At 44.7% G+C, this 13,309-nt stretch overlaps 1 protein-coding gene across 5 annotated transcripts in view; it reads right to left on the bottom strand.

Annotated features, from left to right (window-relative positions):
* RAB17 (RAB17, member RAS oncogene family) overlaps nt 1-13,309 on the bottom strand; it is a 44,024-nt gene that overhangs the window by 8,763 nt on the left and 21,952 nt on the right. For all 5 annotated transcript variants that reach the window (XM_073553271.1, XM_073553267.1, XM_073553269.1 and 2 more), the window contains 2 exons: nt 9,768-9,919; nt 3,378-3,503 (listed from right to left, as the gene is read on the bottom strand). In XM_073553271.1, coding sequence (XP_073409372.1) covers nt 3,378-3,503; nt 9,768-9,919 — 278 coding nt within the window. The remainder of the gene's footprint in view (nt 1-3,377; nt 3,504-9,767; nt 9,920-13,309) is intronic.

Below are 13,309 nucleotides of genomic sequence, written 5' to 3'. Positions count from 1 at the left end.
GTTCCCAAGAACTCTACTTGTAAGGCACACAGCTGTAGCCTCCTTTGGGGACTCTCTACTCCTGAGTCCCGGCTCTCTATCCATGTTGCTGTTGTGCCCCCAAGTCTTTGATGGGAGTAGTGCATTTACAGCCCACTACTCCATCGGTGTCTGCTGCAGAACCATTAGTTTCCATACAACCTCGGGGACCGGGCCCCGGCCTTGCGCTTAGAACTTCTAGGCAGGGATCTTCCTCTAACCCACGTCCTCTGTGTTCCCTTTCACTCCTACGTTCCGTACTTGTCTTTCCCTCCTATGGAAGCGCAGGCTTCAGTTCTACGTCTTTCTCCTTCTTTCCTTTCCTGTGCCAGCTGGCTCAGATCACTGAGGAAGCTGCAGCACTCCTTCCTCCATCCCTCTTCCAGGGATCCCCACTCCTCTCCGAGTGGCTTCCTCTCTCCGACTCCCCATCTGACTGACCTCTATCCTAAAACCTTCCCGCTCTTTTATATGTATTCTCAACTCCACCCACCTCCCAGCACGTCTAGTGTTCCAAGCAGGGAACCACCAAAGGTGCTCTGCTTCTCTCTAAGCAAGGAGCCGCAATGTGGTTTTGCTGAACTACTCTTGTGTGGGGTGCGAGTGTTGGAGCTTGGTCAGGAGCCTCCAACTTACCTGGATGGTGGGGCACCACACCTTAGGAGAAGGTGCAGTACCTCTGTGACGACTGAGCCTCAGGGGCACCACATATATCAATAGATTTGTGAAGTCTGAAAGCAGAAAACAGCACAAACTTGTCACAAATTTGTTCATACTCATTGATTTTATAATAGTCCAAAATCCACCACATTTAATGAGAGGTGCGTGTAAAAAAACTGAGCGTTACCTGATTTTCTCGGAAATGTTACCGTAAGTCTTTTAAAAATTATAATATGCCATATTGGGTAGCACGGTGGCTCAGTGGTTAGCACTGCAGCATTGTCTCAGAAGTCTCACCACGGACAACATCTGCACAGAGTTTGTATGAATTTATATTGCGAGCCCCAATGGGGACAGTGATGATGATGTCTGTAAAGTGCTGTGGAATTAATGCCGCTATTTAAATGTGTAAAATAAATATTGGTAAGCATTTTCTGTGTGTTTGCTTATATTTTCCATGCTAATATCATTAAAGCAAGGTTGATGTGGTGCTACAATTAACTTTTGTATTAAAAATGTCTAGGAACAACTGCTCCAGAACTGAAACGAGAAATATATGCTTTTTGTATTAATTGCTTTTGAAGGCGGTTTTGTGACTTTTTTTCCTTTGGTGCAATTTTTATTGACATGTGTGTCCAAACTGCAGTAACTGTTACAAAAGATAAATACAAATCGAAAAATCTATTTTTGCTCGCTGTGAAAATGACCTAAAAGAGCAGAAAGCCTCTGTGCTGCCACCTGCTGGTTGTATTCATTATATACTTCAAGTATATAACATGCACAGTATGGTTTACCCAATTAGTGAAAAATGCATTGAAATACGCTTTAGGCAGGTTGAAGGCTATAAAACTGTAAAAAAAAAAAAAAAAAAAGCTGTGTGATCTGTCGAATAAGGCTCTGTATACCCTGCTGCTGGTCTGTGCTGCTATATAAATGAATGTGGTTGTATTACAATATTTCACTTTAAAGAGACTGAGAAGTGCTGGGCAGGGGCACTCATACCATTGATGCAACAGGTGCCCAGTAGGTAAAGGCCTGCATTAGGTGCTTTATGGACTGCAAAGGGCCCATATACTTACACAGAAGCCCTCTGTGTCCATCCTTGGTGCTGGGCAATAACCTTCTGCACAACCTTCTGGATATTCTGACTCTACACTTGCTTTAATATCTGAGCAATTATGTTTTTGCCTTCCTTCCGTCTACCATAGGCAATGAATTGTGTGTAAATATACATGAACATGCCCAGGTCCCTCTCCTTGTCAAGGCCTCCAAACTGGAGGAACGTCCTCAGACATGTGGTGACACCAGCGACAAACAGATCTTCGATTAATTGAATGCACTATAGCATTTTGCATGCCTTCCTTCACAGGTGCAATGTGACAGTGTAAGTGTGGCGCCCCTGAGGGTTCAGTCGCCACAGAGGTACTGCACCTCCTCCTGCGGTGTGGTACCCCACCATTCAGGTAAGGTGGAGACACCTGACCACGCTCCAACACCTGCATCCCACACAACACAGTAGTGTAGCAAAGCACCCTTTGGTGGCTCCCTGCTTGGAACACGAAGCGTGCTGGGAGGCGGGTGAAGTTTAGTTGGCACCAAAAGAGCGGGAAGAGTTTAGGATTTAGGCAGTCTGACAAAGTCAGTGGAAGAGTGAAGATCCCCTGAGTGGGATGGATGAGGGAAGTGCTGCAGCCGACCTCAGTGACCTGGGTCCGCTGGCACAGGAGAGGAACATTGATGGAAAGCCTGACTCTCTCCATAAGAAGGAAGGATTAGTACGGAACCTGAGGAGAGGAGGACTAAGGATTAGGGTTAGAGCAGAACCCTTCCCAAGTTCACAGCGCAAGGCCGGGGTCCAGTCCCCGAGGTTGTATGGATACTAATGGTCCTGCAGCAGACACCGGTGGAATAGAAGTTGTCACCACTTTATTCCCATACCAGACTTGGGGGGGCACAACAGCAACGTGAGTGAGCCGGGACTTGGTAGCAAGGAGTCCCCAAAGCAGGCTACAGCTGTCTGCCGTACAAGTAGAGTTCATAGGAACATCTGACAGGAGGAACTCCAGTGTAATTCAGTACGGAGAGTACTTCATTATAAGCGCAAAAGGGAGACGTTCAGAAAAGGCACATATGTTGGCGGAGTGTTGGAAAGGGGTACTTCATCTTGCCTGGAAGTTGGCTGAGCCCCGGACCTGGAGGACACAACATGGATGCGGGCACGTGTATGCACCACAGACTGAGTAAAGCTTTGGAACTACATGCCCTGGTGTCCTCCGCTTATTCCTGCGCCAACCCACTCAGCACTGCTACATCTTTGTGCCCAATACTGTACTATCCAAGTCTCTCCCCTTGCCGTCACTTTATCTACTCTGCCCTGGGACTACAGCCCTACCTGTGGAGGGCCACACCATCTTTGCTGCACTACACCATCTATCCCAGAGGATCTGCTTGCAGCATCGGCTTAACATCTCCATCGCCGAACACCACAGGTGGCGCCACGAATCATTCATTCATAAACTTTATTCCATCACTTATTCCCTTTTTTTACATTGACCGCCTGAGGCCACGGACCGGGTCATTGCCCCTGTGACATCTCCCATTGTAATCAACGGGCCCGGTGCCGAGTACCCCACAGCCTCTGGGGGCGAGTCATAAGAAGTAATCTTACGATAATGAGACATTACGGGATTCTGCTGTACCTCTGCTGAAACCTTTCTATCATCTTGAAGGTCACTTTTATTTCCTACCAATGCGATGACCATCTCTCCGCTGAGGACATATTTCTGCAGCTCCTGAAGCCAAAGTTGAGCTCTGGTGAAAGTCTCCTAAGGGCAAAAGTGAATAAATGTCAGCAAGGACAACAGAGGATATCAAAACAAAACACAGAAGATGATCATGAGATTCAATTACACCTACCCTCACCATTGTGTTCTCCACTGAAACGGCTTTACAGTCCTGTTGCATCCATGATGTCTGCCACAGTAGCAAGTCTGAACCACATCTCTGCATCACAAGAAAGGCATGGGAGGTGTTCTCCAGACTTACAATTGTGCTCTCTCCCCATGCCATTGCTTCGGCCATTTTTGATGCAGGATGACGTTTCTTCACTTAGATAATATTTATCAAGGGGGTTTTGCCATTTTTTTGGTGTAAACTAAGGGTCCGTTTACACAGACCTTCCGGCGGCACGATACGCTCTCCAATCGGTAAACTTTTACCGATAAGCGGTCGTTTCCACAGGCAGACCAAAGTAAACAATGTGCACTGAGCTGTTACAGTACTGCAGCACAGGGCTAGGGTTGGAGGGGGAGAACTGACCCTGCACTGCGACTAGGCTGATACCCTACGATGGAGTGGGTGACCCATTCCTTGTCAATAGATCCACCGACGATCCTAGGCTAATCTCAAGTGAAGACCTATAGATCGGGGGAAGGGGTCCCTGAAAGATCTGAGGACTGGGTACAAAAACGGGTCATCTCCTAATAGAAAACAAAGAGAAGGCTGCAGAAACAAACTGAAAACAGAAACAAAGACTAGCAGAACCAGAGGTCCCAGAACTGCAATAACTAAACACAAAGAAGGCAAAGCAAGGCTCCAAGCCAGACTTCAAGTGGATTAACACTGCTGTCCAGCAAGGAATGGGAGACAGGGGCAGGTTAATAAAGGGTGACATAATCACCTGACCAAAGACAACCCAGCACCAGGGGAAAAAGAGCAGCCGCCTGAACACTACAAGAAAATGGCGGATAGTCACAAACTGAACAGATTCTAACATGAGCAACCTGTGAGGCTATGTGCACACGTTGCGGATTCTGCTGCGGATCTGCAGCGTTTCTGGCCCTGCAGGTCCGCAGCAGTTTCTGCTGCGTTGTACAGTACCATTGTTTTCAATGGTAATACCAAAAACACTGTGCACGTGCTGCGGATTTTTCCGCGTGGATTTGCTGCGGGTTACAATCTGCAGTATGTCAATTCTTTGTGCGGATTCCGCTGCGGTTTCACACTTTCTTCATTGTAGAGGTGTGAAACCGCAGGGCTAAACCGCAGCCTAATCCGCAGGTATTTTGACCTGCAGATTTTTCAAAATCTGCGCGGAAAAATCCGCAGCACTTCCAACTACGTATGCACATAGCCTAATAGTTTGCTCAATGCACAGTTCTCGGCCTTGCGAGTCAAGTTTCTACAAAACTATGCACAAGTTGATAAGGTGTGAAACTGCAGCGGAAACCGCACATGCTGCGGATTGTAACCCACAGCTAATCCGCGCAGAAAAATCCGCAGCATGTGCACTGCATTTTTTTTTCCCATAGGAAATAAAGGTACTGTACAATGCAGCAGAATCCGCAGCGTGTGCATATAACCTAATGGTTTCTGTGTGTTTCTACATGTCCAATAAAATTTCTATGTACTATTTCCATGCCGTGTGGTGATCACCTCATTTTGGCCTATACTTTTCCTGTTGTTTGGTCTGAACTATTGTTACTATAGGCCGAGGTTGGATCCCCTTTTAGATTGTTCTGTGGTCACCCTCAATTTGCATTGTCTCTGGTGTGCATTTTGTCATAAACAATCTTGCAATATGATTCTGCTCATCAGTACAATCATGACGACACCAAACATGTTCAATTTTGGAATTTTATCATTTGGGCAGCGCGGACAAAAATTCACATCCTATCCTGCAGTGTATCTTGGCTGCCAGGATACACGCTATTATATTATATTGATTTGTTACTTCACTACAATATTCCCCTGGTATGCCTTTCTCTTTTCCATTGTGCATATGTCATTATGCATTGATCACACTTTATCTCTTATACTTGGATTATTACTTCCAGGGTCTTTTCTCTTTGTTTCACCCAGCATTAGGTGTCCAGGGTCAGCTATATCACCGGTGCAGCTGCACTGGGGCTCAGACGTGAAGGGGAGCCCGCCAGTGCTGTTTCAGCTGGATGCAAGTCTTGAGGATGCGCATTCAGTTGAAATGTATTGCAGTGCAGGGATCCGCCAGGTCTCTGTGCTGCAATACACGCTGCCACTGGCCAACCAGAGAAGGGCCACTGACGTCAGCGTGTCCGTGAGTGGAGGCACATGGCAGTGATGTCACTCGCCATGGTGGAAGCGCCGAAGTCAGCTGTCTGCCCCTGTGCTGGATATAGAAGAGGACTGGCCGCAATGTGGTAAAGTGGAGGAAAGTAAGAAGAATCTTTTTTTTATGTGTTAGAGAACAGGGTACATTAACCCAGGAAAGGGCAGAGGATGTGGCACATTAAACCAGGATGGGTCACATTCCCAGGGAGGGGCACATTAACCCTAGGAAGGAGACCAGGATGCGGAACATTAATCTATGAAGAGGACTAGAATGAGGCACATTAGCCCCAGGATATGTCATATTAATCCCAGGAAGGGGTACATTAACCCTAGGAAGGGGATCAGGATGTGGAACATTAACTCCAGGATGGGTCACATTAACTGTAGGAAGAGGACCAGGATGTGGAACATTAATCGATGAAGGGGACATGGATGGGGCACATTAACCAGGGGCAGGGGACCGGGATGGGACATATTATTCCCAGGAAGGGGATCACAATGAGATACATTATTCCCAGAAAGACGACCAAGATTTTTTCTTTTTTTTTTTTAAGCTCAGCAATGAGGATTGAAAAGAAATGAGAAATAAAAAGAAAAAGACTGATACTTCTTTCTATTAGATTAGATCTACTTGTGATTTTGGCTCGAAAAGCTATTTGACTGTAATACTAAGGATTATTTTCATGACATTGACCAATGGTATGTGAAGCTTCAGCCGCGCTGTAGATGCTTTACCTAATCTAATAAAGGATCCACAGTTCTAACGATATACTTGATGTAATACAGTGAACTTAGCCAGCACTCTCCACACTCACAAGGGATTATTGTACTGTTATATTGTGAAGTTGTTCAGCACAGGAAAAGAAAATTATGTTGTAGGTTTAGTCATGATTAGTTGGTCTTGTTCAAAACTTAGTAAGGAAAAACAGGTCACATGCTGCTTATTTTTTCCCTTTATATTTGCACCTCAAGTCAAACCTGCATGTCAATTCTTGTAGTATTTTTGCAGCTTTTTTTCACCCATTCAACTGAGCGGGGGAAAAAAAACAAGTAAAAATGCGGTTCATATTTTACAAAATGCTTTTCCTGTCAATACTCTGGTTTTTACAGCAGAAAAATCTGCTGCAAATACCAAACATATGGACATACCTTAAATGGGTACATCAGACATCAGAGTAAACTTGCTGATTTCTTCAGGATTGGCAATTTAAAAAGGTATTCCCATTTCTAAGATCCTATCCCAATATGTAGTAGGTGTTATAATAATAATAATATTAGCAAATACCTCCAATTTGAAATGTAGTACAGTTCTTCTGATTTGCCAAGTCGCTTACCCCATGTGCAGAGCATTGCGAGTATCCATGGTTATGACCACTCATATAGTGACAGTTAGTTAGCTGTTAGTGGTTGTAACCATGGATACCTAAGCTACTGCAATGTCCTGCACATGGGGTAAGCGACATAGTGAAACATTTCTAATTGGAGGTATTTGCTAATATTATTATCTCTGCTACATATTGGGATAGGATCTTGGAGATGGGAATACCCTTTTAACTTACAGTTGTGGCCAAAAGTATTGACACCCCTGCAATTCTGTCAGATAATACTCAGTTTCTTCCTGAAAATGATTGCAAACACAAATTCTTTGTTATTATCTTCATTTAATTTGTCTTAAATGACAAAACACAAAAAGAATTGTCATAAAGCCAAATTGGATATAATTCCACACCAAACATAAAAAAGAGGGTGGACAAAAGTATTGGCAGTGGCACTGTTCGAAAAATCATGTGATGCTTCTCTAATTTGTGTAATTAACAGCACCTGTAACTTACCTGTGGCACCTAACAGGTGTTGGCAATAACTAAATCACACTTGCAGCCAGTTGACATGGATTAAAGTTGACTCAACCTCTGTCCTGTGTCCTTGTGTGTAGCACATTGAGCATGGAGAAAAGAAAGAAGACCAAAGAACTGTCTGAGGACTTGAGAAACCAAATTGTGAGGAAGCATGAGCAATCTCAAGGCTACAGGTCCATCTCCAAAGACCAGAAAGTTCCTGTGTCTATCGTGCGCAGTGTCATCAAGAAGTTTAAAGCCCATGGCACTGTGGCTAACCTCCCTAGATGTGGACGGAAAAGAAAAATTGACAAGAGATTTCAACGCAAGATTGTGCGGATGTTGGATAAAGAACCTCAACTAACATCCAAACAAGTTCAAGCTGCCCTGCAGTCCGAGGGTACAACAGTGTCAACCCGTACTATCCATCGGTGTCTGAATGAAAAGGGACTGTATGGTAGGGGACCCAGGAAGACCCCACTTCTTACCCCGAGACATAAAAAAGCCAGGCTGGAGTTTGCCAAAATTTACCTGAAAAAGCCTAAAACGTTTTGGAAGAATGTTCTCTGGTCAGATGAGACAAAAGTAGAGCTTTTTGGGCAAAGGCATCAACATAGAGTTTACAGGAGGAAAAAAAAGAGGCATTCAAAGAAAAGAACACGGTCCCTACAGTCAAACATGGTGGAGGTTCCCTGATGTTTTGGGGTTGCTTTGCTGCCTCTGGCACTGGACTGCTTGACCGTGTGCATGGCATTATGAAGTCTGAAGACTACCAACAAATTTTGCAGCATAATGTAGGACCCAGTGTGAGAAAGCTGGGTCTCCCTCAGAGGTCATGGGTCTTCCAGCAGGACAATGACCCAAAACACACTTCCAATAGCACTAGAAAATGGTTTGAGAGAAAGCACTGGAGACTTCTAAGGTGGCCAGCAATGAGTCCAGACCTGAATCCCATAGAACACCTGTGGAGAGATCTAAAAATGGCAGTTTGGTGAAGGCACCTTTCTAATATCAGGGACCTGGAGCAGTTTGCCAAAGAAGAATGGTCTAAAATTCCAGCAGAGCATTGTAAGAAACTCATTGATGGTTACCGGAAGTGGTTGGTCGCAGTTATTTTGGCTAAGGCTGGAGTCACACTAACCTGCGCAAAATACGGTCAGTATTTTACATGCGTAATACGGATGACAGACCCCTAAATAGTGCTCCGTATGTCATCCGTAATCAAGGTGTGGTCGCGTATTTTGCGCATGTCAGCATCCTTATGTAATCCGTATGGCATCCGTATGGTGAGATTTTCTCGCAGGCTTGCAAAATGGACATATAATGGAGCCCTATGACAGTTTTAATAAAGAAATGAAAGAATAGATATAGACACATAGAATACATACATATATATATGTATTCTATGTGTATATATCTATTCTTTCGTTTCTTTATTAAACCTGTCAGTGTGAGTTTACTGTATCGCGCACTGAATTGCCGGCTTTGCTAAAAGACACCGGGTGCGTATTTCTCGCAAGTCACATGTGTGGTCCGTGTGTAATCCGTATTTTTTGCGCACCCATAGACTTTCATTGGCGTACTACGGGCGTAGTACGCTGACAATCGCAGCATGCTGCGATTGGCACGGACCGTAGAATACGGATGAGAAATATACGGCTGGTGCGAGGGACCCCATAGAGAATCATTGGTCCGTGTCTAATGCGTGCTTTTAGCGCCTCTCACTCAGCCGTATTCCTCGCCAGTGTGACCCCGGCCTAAAGGTTGTGCAACCAAGTATTAGGCTGAGGGTGCCAATACTTTTGTCTGGCCCATTTTTGGAGTTTTGTGTGAAATGATCAATGTTTTGCTTTTTGCTTCATTCTCTTGTGTTTTTTCATTTAAGACAAATTAAATGAAGATAATAATATCAAAGAATTTGTGATTGCAATCATTTTCAGGAAGAAACTGAGTATTATCTGACAAAATTGCAGGGGTGTTAATACTTTTGGCCACAACTGTATGTGTTTTGGGGGCTTACAGACGCTGCCCCCAACTCTTGATGTTGGAGGAAAGAAGGATCTTCCTCAATATAATTTCACAAAAACAGTGCATTGTCCCTCAAAAAGATTATGGTTCATATTCTGGAAGTACTCATTACAAAAATGTCATTAAGTGCCGACATACCTTGGAACTAATGTCATAAACCAGCAAAGCTGCACTGGCACCACGGTAGTAGAGATGGCACACACTGTGGTATCTCTCCTGTCCAGCAGTGTCCCAAATCTCAAAGTCTAGACTTTTGCCTTGGAGATAGACTCTTTGTGAGAAAAAAGCACCTGTTGCACAGAGATGAAAATCAGACATTGAAAACCACAACATAAAGATATCAAATATTACAACAACCAACCTTTTTTATGCACAGTTTGAGGGGATTTTCCAGTTTCAGAACAACTCTGTCTCCAGGCAGATTGAATTTAACAAAACAACCAAACTGTACTTTACTCACCCTTCCCAGGTCCAATGCTGAGTGTCTAGTCTCCGCAACTGCTGCTGGTGTCTTTTATTGTCTACAGTACTGACGTTATTTTGATAGCGCTGCAGCCAATAAGCAAACTCAGCAGCTCTGCCCAAGTCGACGTCACAAGCCGCCCAAAGCGATTGAGCTCACCAATTGGCTGCAGCGTTATCAGCGTGACACTAAGAGACACTGGAAGTTGTGGCTGAGACTCCGAACTGGACCGGTGGAGGGTGAGTAAAGGACGATTTGTTTGTTTTTCAAACAAACTAAGCTTGGGTCAGGGGCTGACTGTAATTGGGAGACCCCTTTAAGTAAAAACTGAAAGTAAGATTAGTAACATATATTTCCCCTGCAGATCAACACTTGGTTGTGCAAATTTGAAAGTATGTTGTGAAAGAATTCAGAACATATTCAGACCTTTGTTATACAAGCTGTTTTTATTAGAGTTTATAATGTCTTTATATAGTATTTTGGGAGGACCTCCGACACACCCAGTACGTGTCCATGCTCATGATGATGCCTATCACGTTTCCACCATTTACTGTGTCCTGTACGAAGTGAGTGACAGCTCACTATTGTGAGTGACAGTCCAACCGCCAATCAGGTAAAGTGCGTGTTTGGGTTTCTTCCAGGTATCTCCAGTTCTGAGTGATTACCTAGATATTTAGCAGGCTGTCAGTATGTGATTAATTCCAGTCGTAGCTTTAGCTCGGTGATGTAGGTGTGCCTTTTTTTTCAGTGGTCTGTTTATGATCTTTTGCTGCCTGACCTTGGACCTTGCTTTGACCATTCGCTTGCCTAGCCCCTTTGTCTTGATCCGCTACCTTCCTGGAATTCTTGAGTAGTGACTCAGAATCACAATGCCTATATAAGATTCCTACTAAAGATAACAATAAGGAAAATATCTATATCCTTGTTCTCCCTTTTGCCATTGTTATTAAGGCTATGTGCCCACTTAGCTTTTTAAAACGCACAATGAAAACCGGACTCCTTCCCAGAAATCGCGCGGTTTTTTTTTGCGTGATTTCACCGCGATTTTACAGCGATTTTCTCAAGCACTTTCCAAGCGATTTGAAGCATCGCTTGGAAAGTGATTGACAGGTTGGTCACACTCGTCAAACATAGTGTTTGACAAGTGTGAGCAGCTTTTTACTATTGAGGCCGCCTATGCGGCATCAATAGTAAAAGATAAAATGTTAAAAATGATAAAAAAATAAAAAAACGGGGTATATTGACCTTCCGACGTCTCGCGCTGCCATCCCGGGCCTCAGCGTTCCCAGCGATGCCTTGCGAGACCTGTGATGACGTTGGTCTCGTGCTACTATAGCGATCTCGCAAGACCGCTAGAGTCACGCGAGACTACGTCATCACAGGACCTTGCCGCAAGGCATTACTGGGAACGCTGTGGCCCGGGATGGCAGCGCGGGACGCCGGAAGGTAAATATACCCCGATTTTTATTTTTTATTCTTTTTTTTTTTTACAGGGGTATGGTACCCAGGGCCTGGAGGACAGTCTCCTCTCCTCCACACCGTGGGTACCAATCGCACATGAGACGCTTAACCTCGCGCATGGTGGGCATAGCCACATGCGGGAAGTAAGCGATTCTCATGCATTCCTATGGGTGCGGAATCGAGGCAATTCTTTGCGATTCCGCACAAAAGAATGATCATGCTGCAATTTTTTCCGCGATGCGATTCCACTGCGGAAAGAAGCGCAGCATTAGCACAGCATGTGCGGAATGCCATAGGAATGCATGGGGTGCGTCATGTACAAGATTTTTAAATGTTTTCGCAGCGTTTTCGCGCCGAAAATCGCGGCAAAAACGCTTAAAAATAGCATTGTGGGCACACAGCCTAAAGCTTTCTGCTATTTATGAAGCATGCAACACACATGAAAACAAACATTAGACATTAGCTCGTCTCAGATGAAAACAAAATGAAATACAAAAATGATTGTTATAAAAGTTAAATGGTTATTCCCATCTCATAATGGATGGAGTCTTACTAGCATATTACATCACTCTGTAATTAGATCTCTGGGACCCTTCCTAGGAACTCTGATCATCAGCCTGTCTAATCAGGAGATTAATCACAGGACGAATAAGCAAACCACTGGTTTGTCATTACAAATCATTGTTGGCATCACATTGTCATGTCTATGTAACAAGGTGGCACAGGATGGTAGTCATGACCGAGTCAATTAGAGCAACAGTCCAGAAGCACCCCGGCCCCTTGCACATAAAAAGACAGGTGTGGTCCCAATCCTACAGCACATTCAGTTACCTTCTTTCCACGCTCACTGCAGCCACTGAGGGTGAGGATCCAGGAAAACACAACAGGCACAGTTCTGATCCAACAGGGAAAACTTTACTGTACATGAAACAATGCTTCCTGCTTTGTCCCTGCAGCTACTTGAGGCCAGTCAGTATCAGTGGCTCACTCTGGAACATGAGAGTCTCAGGAGTCTTTCTGATGATGGTCCCAGGGTCTGTCTACACTGCCCGGCAGACTGAGGAAGCGGTCTGCGGCAGCTTTGTCCCATCGTCCGGGGTACCTTCCGCTCCTGGCTGTAGGATTGTCCTGCCATGGGCAAGCCTGCCCAGGCACTGACTGGAAGACAGGAACTTCTTGTTCCTTTGAGGCTGCTGACCCAGCCCACCGAATTAACTCTTGCTATCCCTAAGGCTGACATGTTCATTACAATACAGTATATAAAATATAAGGCATAGGATAAAAGATCACACATTACATATAGTATTAATAAAACAGTAAGGCTGTGTTCACACACAGCGTTTTTTTAGCGGTTTTTACCGTGGTTTTCACTATAAAACCGCTATAAAACCGCTAAAAATAAGCTGCACAGTCTTTTCTATGCATTTTTCACTTTTTGTGCACATTGATGCGTTTTTTACCGCGAAAAAAACACATCGCGGTAAAAAACGCAGCATGCACATTAATTTTGCGGATTTTTCCGCGGTTTTGGCTTCTTCCATGCGTTTAGAAACCGTTACTGTAAAAAACGCATCAAAAACGCGCAAAAACCGCCGCGGAAAAATAGGTGCGGTTTCTGGGAAGGGATTCAGGTTTTTGTGCAGAAAGTTTCTGCAACGTGTGCACTTAGCCTAAAACATAGGCAAACCTTCAGGGCACCGCACAGGGTACTCATGCCCGACATCTCGGAGAGAGGGAGCACTGAGGCTCCCCGCCA

Source organism: Dendrobates tinctorius, unplaced genomic scaffold, assembly GCF_039654945.1.
Source record: "Dendrobates tinctorius isolate UK_male_01 unplaced genomic scaffold, ASM3965494v1 ptg000199l, whole genome shotgun sequence".
Taxonomy (NCBI): Eukaryota; Metazoa; Chordata; class Amphibia; order Anura; family Dendrobatidae; genus Dendrobates; species Dendrobates tinctorius.
The sequence above is the reverse complement of the archived record's forward strand: the minus strand, read 5'-3'. Positions and strand labels throughout refer to the sequence as shown.